At 39.4% G+C, this 27,388-nt stretch overlaps 1 protein-coding gene across 3 annotated transcripts in view; it reads right to left on the bottom strand.

The window, feature by feature from the left end:
* Positions 1 to 26,814, bottom strand: part of LOC139448582 (multiple epidermal growth factor-like domains protein 11) — a 52,572-nt gene extending 25,758 nt beyond the window's left edge. Inside the window, exons 1-9 of one of the 3 annotated variants that reach the window (XM_071230152.1) lie at positions 26,735 to 26,814; positions 10,850 to 10,920; positions 10,322 to 10,600; positions 8,818 to 8,914; positions 8,218 to 8,255; positions 6,410 to 6,477; positions 5,884 to 5,921; positions 2,887 to 2,995; positions 1,399 to 1,440 (exon numbers count right to left, since the gene is read on the bottom strand). In XM_071230152.1, coding sequence (XP_071086253.1) covers positions 1,399 to 1,440; positions 2,887 to 2,995; positions 5,884 to 5,920 — 188 coding nt within the window. In that variant the 5' untranslated portion in view covers position 5,921; positions 6,410 to 6,477; positions 8,218 to 8,255; ... (2 more) ...; positions 10,850 to 10,920; positions 26,735 to 26,814. Of the gene's footprint in view, positions 1 to 1,398; positions 1,441 to 2,886; positions 2,996 to 5,874; positions 5,922 to 6,409; positions 6,478 to 8,217; positions 8,256 to 8,817; positions 8,915 to 10,321; positions 10,601 to 10,849; positions 10,921 to 26,734 lie in introns of those variants that run through there. The other 2 variants (XM_071230151.1, XM_071230149.1) reach the window with 2 other exon arrangements.
* Positions 26,815 to 27,388: the final 574 nt, after the last annotated feature.

Here is a 27,388-nt window from a genome sequence, read left to right on the forward strand (position 1 = left end):
GAAAATGAGTGATGCAAGTCCTGCCCAACCGGTAACAGTCGCCACCCACACAATTTGTATGAAAAAGTAAGTGTGTATTTGTTGCCTATGCCACAAAGCAGTATTCCTGTTATACGACAGCGGCCTTTAAACAATTACGCCATGTCTACCCAAATCTTTCTGGGGATCCTTAGAGGTCTGCACAACTCCCATGTCACCATCAAAATAGCGGCACAAGAATTCCGGTGAATGGTTGTATAAGATATACTCTCCCCTTCGTGAAGCCTTTCCAGCTCAAGATTTAACTCGCGTGGAGCAAGTAGATATAAATCAGTAACATCTTTTTAGGTTTCAAATACTACACAATCCATGAGTTCTCTTTACCAAAACGTTGTTACTTTCAGACCAAAGGATTGAGCATAGAAGAAAACATATGACTTTCTGAAAACCATACTGTGACCCGAGCTATCATCAGCACCAGTGGGTAATTCAGATGAAAAAAAACATTCTGCAGCATTTTATCATTCTTGACTGATGAAATCTCCATTTAGATGTGGTTTTCGACGAGATGGTTTTATTTTCAGTTCCAGAAAAGACTTATGACACAGCAGCACATGTAAAACCCCAGAATTCTAGCAGATGTTTGAAAACAACCACAGTCGTGTTCTTTCGCCGGCTGGCAGATGAATTTGTCTATGACATGAAACACGTCATAATTCTCATACTTTGTGCGTAAGCAAACGGAGCAAACAAACATGTCAACAAGAAAACATAGTTATATTTTTTTCTCGCAATTGGTGACATCAGAATTGTGTTTGTAATATAGTAGTGAATATACACGGAGAAAGGGAGGGTAACGCCATAACAAAAACTGTGCGTCATTGCTGCAAATGAAACACCAAAGTATGTGTTTTTAGAAATACCAAATGTGTTTGATGAAAATGCGAAGTTTCATATTAAAATTATGAATGGTTTCCGAGTTATGCTACGCGTATTTCAGTCTAAGTCTGGGTTGTTGCCAAATGAAACACAAATATATTTTTTGGGAAATATCAAAACATCAAAAGGCACCAGTTTAGCATGTGTCTGATGAATATGCAAAGTTTCGTAATCGAATGTCAAATAGTTTCCGAGTCAAATAGTTTCTCCAGAAAAGAAACGTCGCCTGGGAACAGACGGTAAGACAAAAGGACAGCACCCATTCCTATATCCCCTTCCCACTTCGTAGCGGTGGGTAATATACGTTTTAGACTACAATTACAGACTTTTATAATTACTGTACATTTCTAATCGATAATTTCTGAGGAAGCGTGATTCGAGAATGTCACTTGATACTTAGATTCCACGATATGAGATACATATTGGTTATTTCGTAATTGGCTGGTAATCTTCAAGCGATATAAATATGTCTTGAAATACCTGTACTTTTTAGATCCTCCACATGGCCATGGGCATGCATTTCTGCAAGAAATGATAAACATAGTATAAATGCTCACAGAATATCATTGTATGATACAAGCTCGATTCATGAAACAATGGAAAGAGAATAAACTTATTGCAATGCAGTAAACTACGTTTATAACGAACACGCCTATAACGAACTGACGGGTACATCAAACTTGTCTCTTTGGTCCCGTCCATTTGCTGTATATACTTTGCATATATGCTTTAAACGAACAACGGTTATGGCGAACTATAATTAGCGGTACCCATTGGTTCGTTATAATCGTTGTTTACTGTAGTTCAAACATTTTTCGTTCATGTAGAAGGTATTGGATTGGAGCTAAATCCGCGCGAATTTGAAATTTGAACCGATTGCATCGTATGGTTACCATTTAACAATAAGAAATATATGCATGGACTCTTTCATGTTACCGAATATAATAATGTGTGAAGATTTCTTCATGGAGTACGACATTTTCATCAGGTTATATGCTTTGAACAATGTGTGTTGATATATATATACTCAAGACGTTTGTAGATGCATACTATACATTACTCGCATTTCTTAGAAGTTGACGGATGACAAAGTAGACACAATTTATGGATAACAACTTCTTGAATACTGTAAAGGCGACGTTTCGGTATAAATCCTTATACCGTTGTCAAGCAAGACTGACTGATGGCTTTTGGGCGGAGAATTCTAACAGCTTCTGTTAGTTTTCTTTTAGAAAATGAACGTAACAACGAAAACATAGCATATGCTTCCCCTTGAAAGTAAGTCACCGTGACCTACCACTGATATCAAACGATTGTCATCGCTTCTCAAACATAACAAAAAAAGCTTCTGCTGCTCTTCAATTGATTTAACCACTACAATCGTAAACAACACATGCAGAAATATAATGTAAATGACAAAAATATCACTTTGACCTTGACTACATACCTATGTCACGCATGACATTTTCCAATTAAAAGATGACATGTTCTAAGCTTCATTGACTATCGCTAAAGCTTGTTCACGGTATTATGAACATATTACATTTTGGAGTGCACGGAATTGAGACTGGATCTGAACCTTCAATATCAGTGAAAAGTATTTCATGGGCATTCATTCCAAAGGGCTATCCAGCACATAAACCAAATATCATGTACACTGGTGTTCGAACTTCTTGAACAGATTGGATGGTCATCATTGGTTAGGATATTCTACGCTTCTGAACATGAACATTTGAGGAAAGGTAATTTCTGCCCATTATTCAGACATTTGTATAGGTATCAACATCTAACCTTTCTGGTACTGGCAAACAATTGCCATGATGAATGTAATTATGACACTCTACTACACAGCAACCATGTGTGTGTGATTTATTACAGAATAAAGTTGTAAAAACATGTTTCTTAGATTTGTGAAATTAGGAGTACACAAGTATGTAGTCCGAGAAAGCATTTATCGTTACAACTTACTTGATGTTAAGACATAGGCTTGTCGCAGTAATCACAAGGAGAGCTATGCATAGTCCGTATGTAGTCTTAAGTTTTGCTTCCATTTCTGTATAATCCAAATCTGTTTTTGCTGCAAACAGAAACACATACATGGGTAATACCATAACCTTATGCATTTTTTTCGGACCCGTCCCCTGCTTTAAAGGGGCGGTCGGTTGGGGTGCATGGGTGCAATGTATGAAGCCCATTTCTGGTGTCCCCCGCCGTGATATTGCTGGAATATTGCTAAAAGCGGGGTTAAACCATACTCACTCACTCTCTCCCTGCATAATAGATGAAGTTTCTTTGTCCGTTAGTAAATGCGCCCCGACTTAAGCTGTTAAAAAATCCAGGATAAACCAGGATGACCTTAACCCTTGGCATGATCATTCCAATTCCGTTTTGTTCAAATGGGTTAGAAAGGGGAATACTATATAATTGGTCTTCAGCAATCTATACATGTCGTAAGACGTGACCAGTAGTATTACCCGGAAACCCCATGAGTTCGTTTCGTCAGTGTGGAGGTATCCGCAATATTTACGAATAAGTTATGGCTTTGAAAGTTTTGTGTTTGTGTTTAACGCCGCACTCAGCAATGTTCCAACAGAATTACGACGGTCTGTTAATAATCGAGTTTGGACCAGACAATCCTGTGATAGACATCATGAGCATCGATCCACGCAATTGGGGTACGATGACACGCATCAATTAAGTCAGCGAGCTTGACCACACGATCCCCTTAGTCGCCTTTTACGACAAGCATAGGTTGTTGAAGACCTATCCTAACTCGGATCTTCACGGGTGAATAATTTATGAATCTCACAATTAGAACAAATATTACATAAAGTTTGTACACGAAAAAAGAAACAGAAATGCTCACATTCATGTTTGGGCGGTATGTCGCACAAATTGCATCCTGACCTGCACCTAAAGAAGCTTTCCTCTTCTCTTGTTAAACACTCTTGAGAACACTGATACTGGCAGTCATCACCAAATAAGCCTCGCCTGCATTTTACACAATGTCCACTTTCCTGATGACATGACTCATACCTAGGTTTACACGAGCTACTGCATAATTTGCCATAACGACCACCCATGCACGTGTCTTGTGAACAGTTTCCCTGAATACTACATGCATATCCTTTACATTTGTCCAAACACGAGTGTTGACAACTCTCTCCATATAAATGACTCTCGCAAAGTGTACAGTTCTCGCAAAGCATACGTTTACACCGTAGACAACCTTCAGGACAGGGTATCTTACATGCAGGGTAACAGAACCCATCAACACATCCATCTGCACACATTGTTTTTCCTGTGTCATTATCCACCATACATCTACCATTAGTACAGGTCTCCTGACACGGATGTTGACAAAATATATCGGTAAATCCTGGTTCACATCCGTCAGTGCATACTCCGTCTTGGTCACACTTTCCAAATAGACAGTTTCGACAACTCGGGGAAGCTAGAATTGAACTGAGGCAAACTGAAACTGGAATTACGAACGTAATGTAAAAATTAACACGTTAATATTCTGCAAATACGCGGGTCTGGACCAGACTAAACATTGATTAACGTTCCACGCCGAGCCTGCCCGCCGGATTGATCTAGTTGCAGCTTGTAACAAGTATTATTAGTTTGTAACCTTCTAATCTGGAATCACAAAAGGGTCAATAATAAAAACTAGAGTTCATGACAGCAAGTTATTTCCTTAATTAATTGTACATGATGTACAACCAGTGGTGTTTCCGCGTATAGAACATAAGATGTCAGCAACATATGCTTGTCACACATGTAATAGGCGACTAAGCAGATCGGGTGGTCAGGCTCGCATTAACTTATTTACTGCATGTAAACATATCACAATAGCTTTGATCGATGCGTGGGTAAATCACTGTAGTGTATGGTTGAGACTCGATTATATACCACAGCAACATTTCAGCCATAACTAATTGAGACTGAACCAGATAGGCCATAATTGACATCAGCAAACAAGCAACTGGGGTACATGTTTCATTTACCTACTTCAGTTTTTTATCAAGTATATGAACAAAAAAAATCCCTGAGAGAGAATTCAATGAATCAATGAAAATAAAGCATATACTACAAACTGAATGTAGGTCACCGTGATTAACTATTGATATCCTATTAAGGTTGTCATTGCTTGTACATAAACATTCACAAAATATATGCACCGCATGCATAAGACATAATCTGCGGAAATAAGCATTCAGTAAACCTCACTGTGACCTGAATCTTACACGTAGATCACTCACAATTGTTTCAGCTCGCGGACACGTCTCAAGCATAACATGTACCAGAATTCATTGACATTACTTTCGTCAAGCTATGGCATATATGAGCTCAAACATTGGTATCATCACTATTTCATAGTGATTCATATACACATGCTCATGATATTGTGGAAATCGTACAATCGACTCTTCTTTTGGCAGAGATTTCTTATGGACAGGGTTTTGTCACATTTATCTAGGCACCAAAGAACTTTACATGCATATATGGCAAGCATTGAAAGTTTGTGGACAACTTGGACGGAAATGTGTCATGCACAGTTTACGTTTGTCGCACATTCGGTGGGCATTCAGTGTTGAGCATGGCTTCATGTACCTCGTCAGCAAACATGTAGTGGAGATATAGGATTTTAGAAATTATACAATATTTCCTTAGTTGTTTTATATTGTGCCACATCTACTTAGGTTATAAAACAATAACCTATCTATGAAGAAGGTGCTATTGGATTATGTGCCTACCAACGATGATTTGGAAAGAAGTACTTTCCTTTTAATATTAACATCCGCGGTGATGCGCTGTCAAATCAACTGTTCCTTTGAAACCCTATTGACTACCTTCAGCACACGTTTTAAAGTTTTATTACAGAATTAAGGTTAGAACGCCTCATCGGCAATACCCCAGACAAAGTATTAGACAAAGGTCGTAGAAGCCTACCATACAAACCTGTCAGTACACAGCAAACGTTAAGTTGTGGGAACATCCTGCAACAGAGTCATTAGTAATTGTATGTTTTGAATTTTCTCATAATCGGCGACATCTGTTGAAGCTACTTGTATAACACGTACTGTCTCCAGCTCAACTATCCTCCTAAGAGCTGAAAGTGTTTGTTGTTTACAACATCACAAAAAGCACAAAAAGCAGAATTATGTTAAACCCCACTTATAGCTAAACATCCAACAAATTGTATTACATTCTGAACAGAGATTTCTTCTTATAGCCATATATAAAATGGTTTCAATATGGCTGCCCTATTGAATATCGGACATAATGCACATAAGTCAACCACCCTCTACCGATCCTGATGATGCCTTGAATAACGGACATGTCAAGTTCAAAATACGGAAACATGATCCAACCATCCATTCACCAAATAGCATTTGATTTCCAAATGACCCCAATACACTGTTGTTCACGTTTCACATTCAAGTCTCTACCTCACTTTGTCATAACTAGCTAAATATTCACTTACTTCTAACTCTATACCAGGTTGAGGTCTCAGAGCTTCAAGAACTGGATTCTTGTTTGGCTTCTTTGTATCTGCAACATACAGTATAAACTTTACATATAATGATAAAGCATGGGTTGAAATATTAAGAAAGTGATATATGTCCGATTTCTCTTTATTATCTCTGACTTACATTATCTCACCAAATTATGGTTTCTAAATAAAGTAACAAAACCCTTTACATATCCAATAGACATTTTTGCATAAAGCATCAATTGTACGATTCCGACTATATCATGATCAAGTGTTTATAAATCACTATCAAATAGTAATAATACCAGCTGTTCGCGTATAGGTGAGCGTATCCTGCCCATCGGTTGCACCCGTCACAAACACATGCAAAGGCATGAAAAGAACGGGAACATATAGTACAAGTCAAAATAGGGAATTGCATCAGACATCATTTTTGTCACTGACAAAATGGGAAATGTCTTCCACATGTCTGCCATAAAACTTGTTAAAGCTTCACTAGGGCCTTGATCAAAACAAGCTCTGAGCAAGAGTTCTATGCTCAATTGTATCTCAAAAGATGTGAAATGTAAGACACCAAAGGCTGGAAGTGATGGCATATTGTAAGACAGGAAGTGAAAGTTGACTGTTGGAAAATTTGAAGTGATCCCTCTTGCGGAGAGTGTTTCGTCACTCGTCATGGGTAAATCATTGGAAGGGAAGTGGCTATTTGATTGTTATTAAACGATATCAGATCATGGATATACATGATGCTTGAGTTACACTTCTTGGACAAATTACCTTGGTGTGAAATTCCGATTTATGTGCATAATGAATTGAATTCGAAACAGATCCGCAAGAAGGGGAGCACAATTGGTGCCTAAATGTCTTACCCCAAAATGTTATGTAGATGTTATCAAAGAAGATGTCCAGCATTTCACATATTGTTTTCTCAGTAAAGTTCAGAGGGCAATTGCTTTCATTTTTCTCAAATTGTCCTGAACCTCTGAATTTAGATACGTTATACTTTATCTGTGTTCACCACGTTTGGTAACAAAAGTCCCATGAAGGAATTAAGTTTTTCCTTAAGTTTGTCATTCGGGATAGTGGTGTTCAAAGTTGAAAAATGTTTGGACAGAATGGAACTTGGTTCTTTTCTGAGATTCTAAGTTAATTCAACTTGTCTCAAGAAATCCCTGCACTGATGAATCAGAATCTCGGAATGCATATTCCCAACTACGATGACCCTATAGTCTATTCAAGGTTTTGAAATAGTTTCGAAAAAGGCCACAATGACATATACGTTTCCTATTATATAACATATGATGTTTCTCTTTTTGTGATATTTTTAGTTATTGTAACTTAAAATTTGAACTGTTTCCTTCGATCAGAAACAGCAACTTAAATGTTCCGTGAAAGATGTCGTGTCTTAACCAGTCAATCCAGAGATGAATGAACCACACCTTCGATGCAGTGACCAGCGATTGACCAAGTCACCGAGCCTGACCACCCGATCCATTTGGTCGACCATTAATGCCAGCATAGGTTGCTGAGGACCTATTTTTAGCCAGAATCCCAACGTGGATGCAGATTAATAAATATTATGTACTGCACTTGGTTCACATTTTTCATTTAGTCTTCTGCAATTGTTGAGAAAATCTTTGGATATCAATTCTGACAGCCTAATACTAGTATATTGTTTACAGTTATATTTTAAACTTATATTTCTAGGTGAGCTGCAGTGCACTATATTTATGAAGTTATGTATCTGATTGTCCACAAACAACATATCGTTAACCATTTACAATAATTACAGTACTTACAAGTTGGTCGTCTTCGTATGAAACGCACACACCATACACTGAAAATGTTATTTGCATTTTTTCAGTTCTCAGATAATTCAGTTTTAAAAATGATCAAATCAAATTTCACCTGGCATATAGTAACGGAATGATGTGAGTATATGTTGGTTAAGCCACAACATTACTCCAGCTATCACCTGATACAAACAACACAAAAGAATGTTCTGTAACGCTGTCTCTGTAAAACAGTATTCCTTCTATGTGATCGTTGCTCTGTCGGAAAATCAGAGATTTGCCAGCAAGGGCAACGATTCAAGATACTGGGTTGGTGTTTTGGTTGGTTTATTGTTTAACGCCACACACAGCAATATTCCAGCTATATGACGGCGGTCGCCTCTTACGACAAGCTTAATCGCCTTTTTACGGCAAGCATGGGTTGCTGAAGACCTATTCTACCCCGTATCTTCACGGGTCTCAAGATACTTGGAATGCATTCACAATACAGGGAATGCATTGACAAGATATCAAAGTGAATTTATCTTAATTAACTGTTGACAACTTTATGTTGAAACGAGACATGTATATTCATGTTAATAATATATATACATCACACATACTTACACAGCACCAATGACGTTTAACAACGCTAGCACTCCAAGGGCCACAGCCAAGTAAGTTTCACTTGAATCACACTTACAGGCGTCTGGGTTGCTGAAATCTGATGGTGAATTGTGTCCACATTCAGGGATTTTATACAATCTTTTCATATTCAAAATATGCTAACTACCTATCTTGAAAAAAGATAAGAGCACTACTGGTTTAACAACATCGCTTCCGGTTTAATGACATTGATCATCAATATCAGCCAATCACATGATTTATTTCGAATTCTTCAAGTTGAAAACATGACCATGAACATGGTTCAGTACAAAAAGCAGAATTGCCATCCCAGTGACCTTTGCTCAAAAGCTTAAGAACTGAATGATCATGACATCTCAGTTGAGATAATGTGGACAAAATATCATCAAATTACTCTAAATATTTCATGAGTTTATCAACGTGATACATTTTTGAGTGAATGATTTTGGAGAGAGAATTTGACAACATCTGAGACATCTTCATATATATAAAGAACATTCCAAGTGGTTATTTAACAAAAATGACAACATCATTCGTCACAGTGACCAGCGCCTCAGATCATTAGATGACCATCACTTGTTAATAATACGTATTTAAATAGCATATATACTACTAAATGCTTATATTACTACATAATATATGCATAAAAATTCATTTTCTTGATAATGGCAAACATTTCGTTACGAATTACCTTCGCTGTGACCTCGACCTTGCACACAGATCACTCAAATTTTGACACTCCCAATGACCTATCTTAATCCCTCTTGATATTTTTTTCTGTCTATGACATGGAGGATGTTCTTGACTCTTGACTTGACACATCAATGTTAGTCGGGGTTATGAAGGACATATATCTGATATATTCAGGAACCACATATTTTCCAAAATAAATACGCGTATGCAACTTATTGAAAATAGCTTTCCGTGACCTACAAATGTCATCACTTGTCATACGTAAGTAAATGATTTAACCACTACGTGCATAAGACCTGAACAGACCTGAGACCTGAGTCAGAAACAGATAATCAAGTGAAAATAGCGAGCACAAATTACGAATGGACTCCACTGTGACCTTGACCATATACGGAGGTCACACAACATTTTCAGATCGCAGCTCTTCCACAAGGATGACTTTTTCATGGGCAATGAACTCGAGGATAATATGGATCTTTGACATGATGTGTCAAAGAAAGAAACCCAAGTATAAACTACATATACATGACGTCATACCTGGGATTATTTAATAAAAACTAAGAGAGGTGATTTGCGTATCATTCTGACAAAACCGTATTCCTATGCGCGACCCTATTTACAAAAGGTCATCTGATCCCCTTCCCACTTTCTGGCGTGTTGCCTTTACATGGGTTCTGTTGTGGTCTTACATGAGGATGCCAGCCTAACTGACTTCATTTGATAATTCACGTCATTGAAAGGTTAGCATTCGAAGAGTAAGAAATAAAGTTTTCTTGTGTAATGAGAAATGTACCTTTGGCAATGTAACAAAGAGGTCCTGTGTAGTTTTCTTGACATCCAAGGGTGCAGTATCCGTTATGTTGATTACATATTTGGTTGAGACAGTTGACGCTGCACGTTTTTTTGCAGTCTGTACCACACCATCCAGGAAGACATCCTTCCGAGCATTCTCCACTTGTTTTATTGCAGTGTTTTGCTGTGTTGTTTTTAACCAGGGCGCAGTTACAGGAACAATTTCGTTCACAGTTCTGACCAAACTTTCCCCACTGACACTGATCAGCATCGGCCACAACTGCAAATGAATGAACGCAAACATAGTTGTATATCCGCATTGAATCGTAAACGTTCACCAGTTCGGTGCATCCAACAGTCTCAAATGCAAGTGCAGACAATCAAAAGATCATATCAGTACGAATCGAGCCTCACATGATTATGGGAGACATTAATCTGCACGGCAAGATCCGACACCTACGGCGAGAAGACAAACGTGCTTGTTGTTGGTTGCATTGAAATAGGACGAACTTAAATGATAATTACTCACATAGGACAACAGCAATAAGTAGACACGTCAAGCACATGGTATCCGCATTGTTTAGCTTTTCGCTTTTTGGCCTGCAAAGAAAAAAATGTTTGGCATGAAATCCGGGTTCAGTCACATTTATAAAGGATGGAAACTGTCGGTTACGTTCGTGCAATACATAATATGGTCACATGATGCACGCGACATATTCTCCTCATTCCTTAAAATTATGTTTATACTCTGAATCACTCATCGTGAAGATCCGGGCCGGAATAGGTCTTCAGCAACCCATGCGTGCCGTAATAGGCAACTATGCTTGTCGTAAGAGCCGACTAATGGGATAGGTGGTCAGGCTCGCTGACTTGGTTGATGCATGTCATCGATACCATTCCGCAAGTGTTAGAAAAACAGTGAACCTGATAGCTAAACAATAATTGTGTGATATTCACATTAAAAACACACGTCTGTAAGTATCATGTTCCCAACAAACACGCAAACATCCAAATTGTGCGCCAAGCGTGAACATGCACATGCACATGTAAATGAAGAAACACATCCTTAAAGTCGGGTAGATGTCTTCATGATTATATACTGAACCACAAAAGAAACGTCACCTCAAGTAACATTGCATGAAAAGTTGTCATTTAAATATCTTAGTAATTTTTGTCAAAGTTTCTCAAATTTAACATTGCCTTGTCCGTAAAAATGAAATTTGATAATAAAAAAACAAAGCAGATGACAATAAAACCGATCGCCAAAACGCAACACGGCAACGGCCAGGGTAACCCGATGCACGTGAGTTCCGTGCAAATTGAAATGCACATGCCCTATAAAAATCCCCCCATATCGGATAACATCCATTTGTTATTGAATTGCTACCACATGCCAAGATTGACAAGATATCAGCGACGCCAAGGCCTTCGACGATTGCAAGCTGGACAAATCGCCCCGGCAAATAGCCAATGCATTTCAAGTGCACGTAAGGATCATATACAGGCTCCAGCAACGGTACCAGACCACCAACACTACAGATGACCGACCACGTAGTGGAAAACCAAAGGTCACCACCCGACGTCAGGATCATCAGATTGTGCGACAGCATCTTCAAGATCGCTTTGTTACTGCTACGGAAACTGCTCGACAGACCATGGGGACACATTGTGTGACACATTAGTGCGGAAACCGCGCGTCGACGATTGACGCGCAGACACCTCCACTGTCACAGGCCACACCGAGGACCCATTCTGACACAACGTCATCGCCGGGACTGTCTTCAGTAGGCAACACAGCACCAGCACTTGCGCCACCAGCAGTGGATAAGAGTCCTCTTCTCAGACGAGAGCCGTTACTGTATCTCAAAATCGGTCCAGGGAGAGGCAATGGTGTCACAGCAGATCGGTACATTGATCAAGTCTTGAGACCATATGCCATACCTTATTTGGCACGTCGCCTCAACCACGAGTTTCAGCATGATATAACACCCGTGCCCACACTGCGAGAGCAACAATAGGCTTCCTCCAGCAGAATGGCATTAGAACCATGCAAGTGGCATGCCCTAAGTTCCTATTTAAATCCCATTGAGCCCCTGTGGGACGAGATTCAAAGACGGCTGAATGACGTCTAACCAAGACCGACAACTGCAGTTGAACTGCGTTAGGCGTTCCTCAGAATGTGGGCTCAAGTGCCGATGGCCTTCATCAACCGCCTCATCCATTCCATGTATCGACGTTGCTCGGCAGTCATCAATGCACATGGCGGACACACTAGATACTGACTTGTGATGCCATTTTCTCAGAGATTAGTGTTGTGTTTCACTTCAAGAACATTTGACACTTTAATTTTAACCTTGATGATCAGTTTTACCAAGTCTTATCTTTTTAATATGTCTCAAAGAATGTTTACAGTGTTTTGACAAATAAGGTATCTTATATATCTATCCATGGTGACGTTTCTTTTGCGGTTCAGTATATATCAGAGATATATTATTTAATTTCAGAATAAGTATATTTTTATTGAGTTGTAAGTGAAAGGTTTTTTTTCCATTGTTATGTGACTCAATGACAGTTCAATTTTTCTTGAGCAGTCTTGACATAAGTCTAGCCAATGTTATGATGTGTACTAATCTTTCAAATTGAAACGTAAAAGTTAACCCAGATATTAGTACGTACAGAACAAGACTGTGAAATCAGTACATAACCACATAATAGTTCAATGAATAATCAATGAAGTATATACTAACAAGCATTTGTTGGTTAACAATAAACACAGGCAATACAATGTTAGAAAACGGAGCAGCAATATATAATTGGCTGTATAGATCATGTAAGTGCACTATCGAGTCTACTGATTATTGTCACTCAGTTCTTGAATTTGACGCTGCTTGTTTTACAAATGCGTACCCCAAGCTGCACTTGGCAATGAGATGAGACACATTTAGGTCGAAATGCCTCGGATCGCCCTTTTGTCGCCCTTCTGAGAGTACAGCCAACATTCTAGAAACGGTCCCATCCCAAAACTTCCCAAACTATCAAGACTGCCATATTCATGTAAGCAAGGAGTAGAAAACTATATTTTATTTTATCAAATAATGGGTAGGTTTCTTGGCAGGAAAAAACGATAAGTTGGGCTTATTTATGGATAAAAATGCAAATATGAAAGGTCAGATAGGTTCTACTTTCGGTGTTTACAAACGGCGGTCTGTAAGTAATCGAGTCTGAACCAGACAATCCAGTAATTAATAGCATGAGCATCGATCCACGTAATTGGGATCGATAACATGCATCAACCAAGTCAGCGAGCCTGACCACCCGATCCCGTTAGTCGCCTTTTACGACAAGCATGGGTTGCTGAAGACCTATTCTACCCCGGATTTTCACGGGTCCAAACGGTCTGCTGACGTAATGTATATTAATACGCACATTCCCGAAAACTTGCAATGTTCAGGTTATGACAGTATATGATCAAGACGCCATCACGCTCGTGATTTGGGGTGGTTACTATCCTGTATTAGGAACTAACACTATGTATTCAGGCTCTCTAAATCCAATGTTTATTCCTAATACTAAATCCTTATACTGGATATGTATTTAATAGGTACGTGAGGTAATATGTTTATGAAATATTTTGTCTTTTTTCAAGACAAATACGAAATCAATCGAAATAAATCAAACTTCCCAACATATGCGATGATAACCGGTGCTCCTTCGAGAGAAACGAGTCACATATTCAGCAGCTTATAATTCAGATTTATTCAGTATAAAGACTCTTTAAAACGAGTCGCAGGCAGCTTTTTTTGAGTGAGTGAGTATGGTTTTACGCCGCTTATAGAACACAGGTCGGGAATCGAACCAAGGTCTTCGGCGTGACGAGCGAACGCTTTAACCACTAGGCTACCCGACCGCCCCGCATTTGTTGAGGAGCATGAATCGTGGACTCTGCAGAACATACCGTTGACGGGTGATGTCAGTAGCGTGTTGGTATGGTATTATAGTTTATAGGATTTGAAACGTCCTTGCCAAATAGGAAGGAAGTTATTACTAAAACCTGAATTGTAAACTCCAGCATATGAATCACATTAATCGCGGAAACTGAGCCATACACAAACCCAACATTGCCTGCAGAGGTTGTACTTGGGAACGACAGAGGACAATACTTTACCCGGGATATTTGTTGTGCAATGTAAGTCACAGATGTTTCCTAATTCTGCTGAATGTAACGTAATTTACTGACTAATCTTATTTCGTCAATGCTATTTCTCATTTGCGATTTATTTACTTGTTTGTGTTTATTTTCAGGCCAAAGATGATTCTGTTGATTCTGATGGCTGATATTGGGATCCCTATAAAGGGTAATTATCTACCTCATTCAAGTAGTTTCAGAAAGGATATTCAAGGTGTGATATCCTAAGACTGTGTCTGTAAATATGCAAATACATGTACCACGTACAAATGGGTGCTTTTCAAATTGAAAGGCGAATCATAAAATATGTAAACATGTTCGTTTACGACACTTCAGTAATTGAGAGGTCGTTGTAAGAGTAACTGATACGAAAAATCACCATGAATTTAGATGTGATGATTTGTTTACCAAATAAACGAAAAATACGTGTACTTGTTCAATAAGTGTAATAAAGTCTTACTTATAATCGAGATTTGTTACTCCCTTGCGTTAACGTTATATATTTATAATTATTGTTGTTTTAATTTACTCTATCGCATGCAATGTGCACAGACATTATTTGTGCGATCAGCAACCAGGAAGAAATTAAATCGGAGGTTTGGACTATTGTCGAATAACACGTACTTCACGAACGAAAACGTAATCAATACACCAGCCTCAAACGAAATAGTAAACCATTGTCGTCACCCTTTGTGAAATCATGAAATAGACAGATTCTACAGTAACCTTATACGACTAACGAGGATACACAATTTTTACAGTAGACATATGGATAACATTATAAGATTTGACCAAGAATCAGTGAGAAATAGGAAGTACAATCCAATTACCTATTATTACTATGGAAAGCTACTAATTTTGGGGTAAAATGGCGTAATTGGCCATTCTAGGGTAAGCATCTCTGCTATAGAAACCGTATACGCAATTGGCTGGATCTGATGATATATAGAGATCCCATTAAGGGTGTCACATAATGTAACAGAATCAGTATAATATGCCATGCAGCCTCAGTGTGGGATACTCTATATGTTTATTTTACTTCATGCAACTTGTACGAAAATTCTTACAATTGTTACATGCATCTCACCATATGAACATACATAATTATGATACAAATTAATCTACTGATTACAGCTGCACCATGTGGAGGGAATCAACACTGCTCAGACTGTCATGAGGTTATAGGACATTGTCTTACTGGGTGCGAGGACGGATATTTCGATCTCATGTGCAGTTCGTTCTGCAGCAGCGGCTGCAAGAAGAACCTGTGTACGCTAAACGAGAGAGGTCTTCAAGTATGCACGGCAGGTTGTATACCAGGGTATCAGGGGAGGAAATGCACTGACCCATGCGACAACCCGGGGGTCGAATGTACAAAGTGTCCACACATGTGTCATAGTGGATATTGTAAGACAGATGAAGCCTGTGTTTCTGGGTGCAGAGGTTCCTACTACGGTTCTAATTGCAAGAATTGCTCAAGTAGATGCAAATCCTGCAACAGGATTACAGGAAGGTGTGACATATGTGCCCCGCCTTATGCTGGACCGAACTGTGAACATACATGCGACCGTTGTTTGGAGCCCTGTAACAATGGATGTCAACATGCTTGTGTACCAGGATTTTATGGCAAATTTTGTGATAAGGTGTGCAGTGGATATTGTCAACCCATTCCGATCAGCGTTGTCAGCGATTGTTTAGCACCAAACAATACCAACAGTTGTCTTGGTGAGTGCAATAAAGTGAATGGTGCCTGTACACACGGATGTGTTAATGGCAGGTATGGTTTCAACTGTTCCTTCCTTTGCAACTCCAAATGTATGCATGGTAAATGTGATGCTGCTGGATCATGTACAGAAGGTTGTGTACCGGGATATTATGGGAAAGACTGTATACCATGTCCTGACAACTGTGTCAGTCTTGTGTGCCATTCTGACAATGGTTCCTGCATCAGTGGATGCATCAATGGTTCTTATGGGGAGTTCTGTGACCACAGGTGTCAAACATGCCTGAATGGTATGTGTCATCAGCAGACAGGTGCGTGTATCAAAGGATGCGAGGCTAGTTTCAGTGGCTTCAGATGTGAGCATAACTGTGCTATCAACTGTGCCTTGCCAGACTGTTTGACGACGAACGTATGTGAAGGAGGTAAGATAATTTTAATAGATTTACATACAGGTATATGTTTATTGTCTAATTATCTTTCAGACCTTGCATAAAGTTGTCACCGTCTGGCAATTCATGATTTAAGATCACGGTCATTACAGTCGAGTATAACGTCATTATTATCAGCCTGTCTCAGTCCTCTCTGCCACTTTTTTAAATATAGTGTCTAGGATTTGTGTTTTATGTCTGATGTATCCTGTCATTTCCATTTGAAACATATATACATATACACCTTAAGCCTGTGCATTTCAGTCATAGTTCCCTGACTAACGGGATTTCACTGTATTGTTTGTCAACAGGATCAACTTCGTATGCTTTCCTTGGTGGAATTCTAACAGCTGCGGTGGTGTTTGCTGTTTGTATCCTGCTGGCATCTGTGTTCTATTTTCGAAGGAGAATGGACAGTAGAAGGTTAGTATGGACGAAAGGGAACAATGAATGATTACTTCAACTCAAATAGATTGTTCTGAACCAAGCCAAAGAGAGAAGCATCACATTTAAAACGATAGCCACGTAAACAATTATGTATTAAGAAAGGTTTGTGTCTTGTGATATTTTCTTGATGAAGAAACTCCATGTTTATGGGATTGTTTTAACATAAGCGTGTGACTACTTGTGTTCTGCATTCCGACACCACACGTTGTTTTTAAAACCATGAAGTACTTGAACTGTCAGGGTTAATGTATGATGAATATCTCCTTTGTAGCCATGGGATATGAATTTAGCATGTTGATATGTCATCATCAAGGTATTAGCCTGATGAAATGTCATTTCGGCTAACCATTCGTCACGATTGGTCACACCAGATGAATACCAACGTATGACAAATGATGGCAATTTTATACCATTAGTGGGTCAATGTGATGAGTAACTGGTCATCACATTGACCTACTACTGGTATAAGATTGGTGGTATGGAATGATTTCTGGAAGCCAGTTCTTGTCAACATGTCATAATTTGTGTATCACTTGAACCCCAAACTTGTTAATCGGTAACTTCATTGTTACAAATAGACAGATATATACATATCATTCATTTGTCTAAAATAGGTGGCACCAGCGCAATGACAGAACCTGGAACACTGTGTCGGTGGGTGAGACGGAAACACCATCTCCGGACTACGAATCTCTACACACATATTGTGAAATCAGCAACAACGGCACTGGCGCAGTATCTGAGCCGCAACACAATCACAAAGGTGAAGGTGCAGACATTCCCATTCAGGCCTTCGCAGCAAACACGAAGCTCCGTGATCAGCCTACAACAGGAAATCATTCTGGATATGCCCAGTCATTTTCACACATGGCGCATGATGGCCTGGATGATAAGCCAGCTCAAATTGTCAAGTATCTATCTCCGGTTCACCGACAGAACAGTTCTGCAGCTCCGCAGAGACCTCTATCAATTTGAGTTTTAAAATATGCTGCAGAAGATATAGCATTAAATAGGTATATACTTTTCCTGATTCTTATTGATTGACATAGACAAATTAAATTTAATCCTCGCCTTCACTACATGTACAAGTCCATTTGGGTGAATGGGTTGTGTTCTTATTGCCGTTTTGAACAACGACTGGTTTATATCACAGCGTTTTTATTTCATGCTGAACGAAAGTCCACAAGTCGTTGGGCTGTAAACATTTACACCCCACATGGCACACTCAAGACACAATAATTTTTTATATTGTGAGTATGTGCATGGTTCTGTTTCAGTTTGTTGTAGTTTAAAATCACCACATCTTCACTAGCCCCAAACCAACGGACTACTGACAGTGTCTTTCCCTGCTATTTCGTGCAGAATACATTGTGGATATGTGTATACATTACATGGTTGAGTTGTAGTTTATATCGTTGTAGATAGGTTTTACTTTCATCAAACTTGTAAAGTATTGAATATGGATCATTTAGCTCACTGCTTAACTGTACATTTATGTATTCTTTGTTGTCGCCTCTATGTTGCCGACACGTCATTAATTTCCCAATCAGTCCCTCATAAAGGTTCTTACAACGACAATGGATTATGTGTTGAATTAATCGCGAATAGCTGTTCCTAAGCCGATGATTTGGGGTGGAAACGATTCTTTTAATCGGGACAGATAATCCGAAAAGTCAGGAAGCTTGGCGGCTATTCACAGTCTGGAAAATAATGTATCAACGTCGGTATTCATTTGTGTCTCACACATACATTCAACCTTTCATGTGATCAATTTACATCACTGAGGCTGATCACATTAACACATATATAGCAGGTTAGGACGCTTTAACACGTTCACAATGAAAATGTGTCATCAACTTTTGCAATGTAACATATTACTTTCATTAATCCCAAATGATTCATAATTGTTACATTTTTATTTTGTTTATTTGCCTAAATATTAATGCTTCGAAATCTATGTCTATTCAGTGTATATCTTTCTTCACACTTTCAATTGTTGACTTTCGAAATTGCATCGCCCTCGCCGCATTGATTTTTATCAACCTTTCGTTGATACGTGACAGCTTGTGTGTTAAGAAACTGAAAGTTTGGTCATTAAACCGAAAGTGCATTTAACTATCAAATTAAGGAACACCTTCCCTTTTGTAACACACGTGCTGTGCACAAAACTGTAAAATTAGCAACCATGCTTGTGGTAAGGGGCGGTTAACGAAATCGGGTGGTCAGACTCGGTGACTTGATTGATGCATGTCATCGTGTTACACTTACATAGATCAATGCAGATGATGTCAATCACTGGATTGTCTTGTCCAGACTCGAGTATTTACAGACTGCGGTCACACAGCATGAATATTGCAGAGTGCTGCTTTTCCATTAAGAAAGGGGTTTTACCACAGCATCATTGTCCGTACCATCATCACTTTTCACATTTGTCGTGATTTTATATAAACTAATTCATTTAATCGTTTAAGGAGATGCTTCAAATACTATGACATAACAAGTACAGTGAAAATAAAACAAGCCAAGTAAGCAAGTTGGTATGATCATTGCCATGGTGTACATTCTAGCAGAAGAAGGTTTCTTTGAAATCAATCTCATGTTAGCGACGTTACACATTTTCATTGTACAAATTATGATATTCATGGATATGTCATGATGTAAATAAACATGTACATTTAAACTTGCTAACTTCGCAAATATATTCTGGATAATAAGCGCATGCTGTCAAATGTCTTCTTCAAAATAAAAATGAAATAGTTTGGCATATGTGTTCCTTGTTTGTGTTCAATGCCAGTGCTGACCTAATGTAATTTGGTATAATTTCCACTTATCCAGGTTTCGGTTCACGTCATGATAGTTAAAAATTAACGTCGTATCGGCATTATTTCAGCCATATAGTGATGAGACCAAGTTGAATATGAGTCATGTATGCACAGTTATATTTAGAAACAATTTATGAAACATATTTGAGCATAACAATATTATATATACAGTTTTAAAACGCAGGCTATAGGCCACCAGTAACCAAAGCTAGGCCACCTCGCTGGGGATCATGGGGACTTACAGTATTTCCGCTTCCTGCATGATACCCCAGCAGGATTTACGTCATCACTTCAGCTACTGGTGGTTGTGCACAATGCTAGCCAATATTTAAAAATACTCAGCAATGAGTTGGCTTCAAAACACTGGTTGATGATAGTTACATCGATTATGATAGGATAACGTATCATACAGGGGGACATTAATCTTACGCTACGTTAACCTCCTGGACAGAGCCTTCATTAATGTCAGTTCATAATAGCATCACACCAAATTTAAAAACAAGTATTTAATTATTCACATACATATTTAAAATGTATTAAAGAGACCAATTTCTTTCAAGTAATGTATGATGAAATGCCCCCTGACACGGGAAAGAATTAAGATGCATACTCTCGTAACATGTATGTGTAAATTCGGATGTAATTTCTAGCTGGGTTACTCCATATAGGGCACAGGTCAACAGATAAAGTGGCCATGGGACAGTTGGCTGTTGGTTGGTTGTTTAACGCCGCATTCAGCATTATTCCTGCTATATGACGTAGACGGCATTCTGTAAATAATCGAGTCTGGACCAGACAAACCAGTGATTAATATCATGAGTATCGAGCAACGCAATTGGTTGGTTGGTTGGTTTTGTTATAAGGTTAAAAATGCATCTCAAAAACATTAGAAAATGGTAACCGTTATAGCTGCACTGGGGAGTTGCTTTAGATATAGTTTGTGACAGAACTTTTAGTTTGAAAGGAATCAATAGATAAAAGACATTTCACATTTATCACAAGTGTATTCTGGACATTTCATAATTATCATTGGATTGGTTCCTGGCTATCGTCCATTAGTTAATGAAACAAATAGAGAGTTTCAAGGTATATTTCATTTGGAGCTTCCGGATGCGAGTCACAAGTCAATAGAGACATGAGAAATCTGGCACGTAGGCTTCTGTATTTTTCCGATTACGACACACATGAGTTCATGGTCAGATCTAACTTTTAACGAATCAGAATGAGGTATTGTGACATGTGACAGACAGGCCAGGCCCGAACACTATAAAATGATACCTTCAACATTAGGAGAGGCGAGCGCGGTTTGCAATCGATCGAGTTGAATCCCGATCGTTCTAAGTTTTCCCACTTAGTGACGAGTCTGGTCGGTCTGATCCTGTCCTGTATTGATAGAGGGGCTGAGAGTAAGTAAAACTATGTGAGTATAAAGCCTGCGTTGCGTTTCTTTATTATGTGAGTATGTATGCTGATAGAGACAACGTGGAGTAAGTGTCGTTAGTCCAATCACTCCTTGACGGAGCCGAGCCGCGGCGGACAAGGCGAGTGGCAATGTCTTGGCGTAATTGACCACAAGGACCAGGAACGGCAATACATTTAGTAACTGTAATAGGGTCGCACTTGACGCCCGAAAGCAGTTACGACAGTTTGCTGTTTTACGCCGCACTCAGCAATATTCCAGCTATGACGGCTGTCTGTAAATAATCGAGTCTCGACCAGACAATCCAGTGATTAACATCATGAGCATCGAACCATGCAATACGGATTGATGACCTCCATCAACCAAGTCAGCGAGCCTGACTACCCGATCCCGTTAGCCGCCTCTTACGACAAGCATAGTCGCCTTTTACGGCAAGCATGGGTTGCTGGAGACATATTCTACCCCGAATCTTCACGGGTAGGACGGGATTAATAGGTCAACCTTAATAAATTAGGATCTGTAAAATAATAGCATCATCTTGTAATGGACGCCCATGCGTAGAGACATCACATTATTCGATAGCCAGTTATGGACCAGATAGCGCAGTAACAGGAATAAAATGCGCACTTGATGCCAGTCTTGATGTACAGACTTGATGACATCCAAATTATCCACAAGTTGTGACAGCATATATTGCTTACCCGAGTTGAATATCGAGTTTCTGACATCCGTTACATGTGTAAAATTATCAGTATTGTTTGATGTCGCATGCACACATATCATATGCAATTAAAGTAGAAAATACCACTGGTCCAAATTTTAAGAGGCAAGTCTTCAAAAACATGAACTTGAAATTATGAGTTAATATCATATTTAAAAAAATAATTGCATCAGAATCAGGAAAAGAACATAAGAAAAGAATTAAATTAAATTAAAAGTTTCAAACTTACCCTTCACATTCTGTTATTTTGTCCAAGATCTCAAAGGCCTATCACGCAAAGTGTGCATGAATATATGTTATGTGACGGTACACAGTAATCTTATCACAGGTCGGAGTCCATTACACAAGGCAGTCACACATGCGCATGTTCACAATGCACAATAAATAAAGATTATGTTATAACGAGAGAGGTAAAAGTGTAACCTCGTGATATATAAGGCCTATAAATATGTTATGTAGGGGGGACCACTCTTGTCTTTTCATGGATTACCTGCTGATTTGTACACTTAAACCAAACCGTGGGGATTTTGTTACGAATAGATCCCCAACACCTGGTGCTTAAAGAGGCGACTTAATGAAGTGGGTGGTCTTTGTTGATGGCGTACTCCGACGTCGCGGAACGATGCTCATAATATCAAGCCCTGGATTGTCTGGTCCAGACTCGATTGTTACAGACCGCCGTCATGTAGCTGGAATATTGAAGAGTGCGGCGTTAAACAACACACACACATACACATACACTTACACCGGAGGTCCCCCCAAATGTTTAATGTTTCAGGTATCTTGGTATGGGGGAAAATGACGTGACAACGCGTCACAAGCAGCATGACTAGGCTAATATAAATCATAACGCACGATAATAACCCAAATGAATCTCATAAAAACATGTACCATGGTCAATCATACACTCTCTTTCTCGTAATCTATACACTTTCCAAAGTCAGGCGACTATGCTTGTCAGGCTCGCTGACTTGGTTGATGCATGTCATCGTATCTCAATTGCATGGATCGATGGCTTAGTTACAGACCGCCGTCATATAGCTGGAATACTGCTGCGTGTGGTGTTAAACAACAAACAAAGAAACAAACTTCCCAAAGTCCAATCTGAAAGTTTTATAGCCTTATGAAACTTTGTGAAAAGGTTCCCGACTGTGATTCACGACAATTGACTCGAACCTTACGATCTTGTTCTGGAGGTAAAACGTACTTATCTTTGACATCAAAATGTTTTTAGTAGTGATTCATGAACATGGACTGATGCATAAATCCCTGTCGACAAACCCCAAATGGATTTTAATCTTTCCCAAACACAACTTTCAATATCAAGAAGCATCGTGCGGCAACTAGGCTCCAATCTAAAAAGTCAACATGCCAATACGAAGGTACATCTTCCTGCCTGAGGGCTAGGGAGATTATCGGGAAATTTAAAACAAGCCAATACATTCGTTTCACGACAAGTAAGTCAAGGTCAGTAGCGGAGCATTCATTCGTGGGTCACTTTGACCCAACTGTTGCTGTGTCAATAGACAATGCTTACTGTCATTGGGCCGAAATTGAAACTGAGCAGGTGTAGTCATATTACATTCAAAGTTGCAAAGGCGTGAAGCTTGCGTCCTCAGGAATTAAGATAACGGCCAGTCAGGTACTTAAATGTAATTCAAACTTGCGTAACAGGGTGTAGGCACACTCATAGTTTGTTCTTGAGGTCCGTCAATGCTACAAGATGCTTCCGATAAGATTGATTACGTGCAATACCTGGTTTGCTGTTTTTACAACCCTGGCGAATAAGGACACATTTATATCCCGTCTATAATAAACAAATACAACGTTGTATCCACTGAATACAATACATGTAATATACATTTGTAGCCCCCCGAACTAAAAAAATGTTTAAATATAGGTGTCACTGCAAGAAATATGTGCGTATGATTGTAAGGGATGAACCTATGCCAACATATTAAAATTGCATTATATACAACATGAAAGGGGGCTGTCGAAATACATGGAGATGAAGTTTATGTTTTCCAAATACGTCTTCATTAAACATGTGTACTGACTGTCTCCTATATTTAACGACCCGTAAAGACCCGGGGTAGAATAGGTCTTCAGCAACCCATGCTTGCCGTAAAGGGCGACTATGCTTTTCGGAAGAGGCGACTAATGGTATCGAGGGGTCAGGCTCGCCGACTTGGTTGATGGAGGTATGGATCGATGCCCATGATATCAATCACTGGATTGTCTGGTCCAGACTCGATTATTTACAGACCGCCGTCATATAGCTGGAATATTAAACCAACCTATATTGAACCCCCACACAAGCAGTACATAACACGATAATCCTTGTCACACAATGATAGAGATAGTTTTGATAACATGACTTCGCAGTTGTATTCACTGGGTTTAGTTGCTGGCGTTATCTGTGCAAGCTTTGATCATTTCCAGTGCTGATATCACGTTCAATGTCGTTTTGTTCCAGCAGGTTCAACGAATCGATAGGAAAAACAACCTTAAGACTAGGCGTACACACAGACGGTGTTGCGAAACACAAAGGTTACCAACTGACTGTTTCCTCGAGGAGAGGAGAAACGTGATAGCCCTCAGCGTGTACTTATTGTTTGGGCGTGTACCACCTAGAGCGAAACATGCCTCTACTTTAACACATATTTCTTTTGATATCATAATGCTATGTGTTTAAGTGTACAATACTTCGAGTAAATTGACATAAGTGAGTGAGTGGGAGGAGTTTAACGCCGCTTTTAGCAATATTCCGGCATTACTTGACGGGGACACCAGCAATTTACTTCAAACACTGTACAATTTTGGATCAAACCAGAACCAGTGACGAGCGAACGCTTTAACCACAAGGCTACCCTACTGCAACCCTAAATGTCCCAAGGCAGACACCATGTGTCACAGTATATTTCACTGAATGTTCACGTTATATAACAAGAAGATCATTACATGCATTCACTCACATGCAATAATTCTACTGTCTGAGGGGGCAAGTGTTCACAAAGGCGAATACACTTAATATTCATTAAAACGTAAATATTTACCACTATGGTATCAGGGAATGTCTGGGGAGGAATTGGTGGATCTTATTTCAGTGTTTAGTTTTGCGCCTCTTGTTAGACAAATTTCAAGATCATGCTAGTAAACAAGACAATTTACAGTTTTTGCTGTAGCAGTATGACCCGAGTAGCAACATTGCAATACGAGGGTGGGTGCGTGTGTAGACGAGATACAGTCAACACTTAGTCGTTACAGTACATTGCATCTCTGGGGGGGGGGGGGGGGGGGGGGTGTAGATGAGATACAGTCAACACTTAGTCGTTCCATGCAACACTACATTGCATCTCTGGGGTGGTTGTAGCCGAGGTGCAGTCAACACTTAGTCGTTCCATGCAATAGTACATTGCATCTCTGGGGGGTAGGGGGGGGGGGGGGGGGGGTGCAGTCGAGGTACAGTCAACACTAAGTCGTTCCATGCAACAGTACATTGCATCTCTGGGGTGGTTGTAGCCGAGGTGCAGTCAACACTTAGTCGTTCCATGCAATAGTACATTGCATCTCGGGGATGCTTGTGAAACAATATTTGTGCCTTGAAGGAGTTAGCAGGTCGCACAAGAAACACGACCATATTGAGCGTTGCAGGCTACGATGTAATTTTGTTGATGATATAGGCATAGGTTTGTGACGGGTACCACCGATTGGGCAAGATACGCTCGTCTTAGCGATCATTTGGTATCATAACTATGTCACTTATGTCACTCAATCAAACAAGTCATCGAGGTTGTTAATTCGCTTCTCGGTATCACTCGGTAATACATGCACTCACACACACTCACACACACACTAACACACACACAAATACGTGTATGCTATCATAAAAGCAGTCAATTGCGTAGTCTAATTAACGTCATCATGACTAAATCGGTTTCTCGTTGCATTCTGTTTACCAGTGACCAGTGTGAAAACATTATCACAGCGGTTGATTCTTTAACAGACGTGATCTGAAATACGAGGATTCCGGTGCAAACTAGATCCAATGTGTCCCTCCCTTCGCGTAATAATAGGGGAAAGAAAAGGATCGGGTGCTTATAGTGTTACCATTTGTCTGCCTCGCCAAGGATCTATAAGTTACAAACCGCTCAAAATGTCTCACCAACTAATCTGAATGAGATATAAAAAGTGACTTTAATGCAACGGATATTTATTTAGACACACACGCAGGTCACGTTGCAAATCGTTATTTACTTTTATATAAACCCTGATAAGAGCTGTACTAACACTTCTTTTAGTTAATGCTGCATGTTTAAGCATGAAACGTTTTCGACCAATACCAACCGAACGTCAATCGGATCAGAACTGTCACTTCTAAGGACATGTCACATAATTAATGACTTCAGCTATAAAAATATTTCTCACAGTTGACTGACAGGCAGTGATTTCGACAGGTAGTCGCGAGAAAACGGGGTCAGCCTTATCATATGATATCTAATGTAAGCCTGTTTTATTTGACCTTGTAAGAGGCAAGTCCTCAGAAACATGAAAATGAAATGGGTTTTTCTCCTTTTTTTTCAAAATATGATTGTATCAAAATAACTGATAGAACTCGGAGTAATGAACAGCGGGTGAGGTAACAGAGAAGACAGTTTCTAACTTACCTTCACATTCTGAAAATCTGACCAATGTATGAAAGGTCCACTACGCTTCGTGTACATAGAATATATGTTATGTATATCCAGCCAGTTATCGCGTCACATAGCACAGTATGATATTACAAAGCGGAGTCCTTGAGATAAGGCAGTCAAGTATGAACGTGTTCACAATTCACAGTGGGTAAATGTTATGTCATGATATTTAAGCTCTACCTTTAATGCTTCAACAAATCAAGCAGTATGCATTATACGGAACCCTGTGATATATCCAAACCTTACACCGTGTGTTAGCTGTAGTTTTAACACATGAAATAGCTGTATTACAAGTATAAAGGGGGGAACACACGTTACAGCGCCGAGTTTTAAACTTACATCATACGCCCGTCTCCACCCGGGAGAGGACTCAAGCACGCTATGTAAAACGAAACTGTGTTTGCAGGTCGCCGTGATACAGCTGGAATATTGTTGACAGAGGTCATGAAACGAGAAACAAACAACCATATACTTTGGTGACTCAAAAAATAGTTACAGTAAACTACGGTTATAACGAATACGCTTGTAACGAACTGACGGATATAACTAACTAACTTTTTAGTCCCGACTATTTGCTGTAGTTATGCTGTATATATGCTTATAACGAACTACGGTTATAACGAACTA

Source organism: Haliotis cracherodii, unplaced genomic scaffold (genome assembly GCF_022045235.1).
Source record: "Haliotis cracherodii isolate W230 unplaced genomic scaffold, xgHalCrac1.p SCAF_7, whole genome shotgun sequence".
NCBI lineage: Eukaryota > Metazoa > Mollusca > Gastropoda > Lepetellida > Haliotidae > Haliotis > Haliotis cracherodii.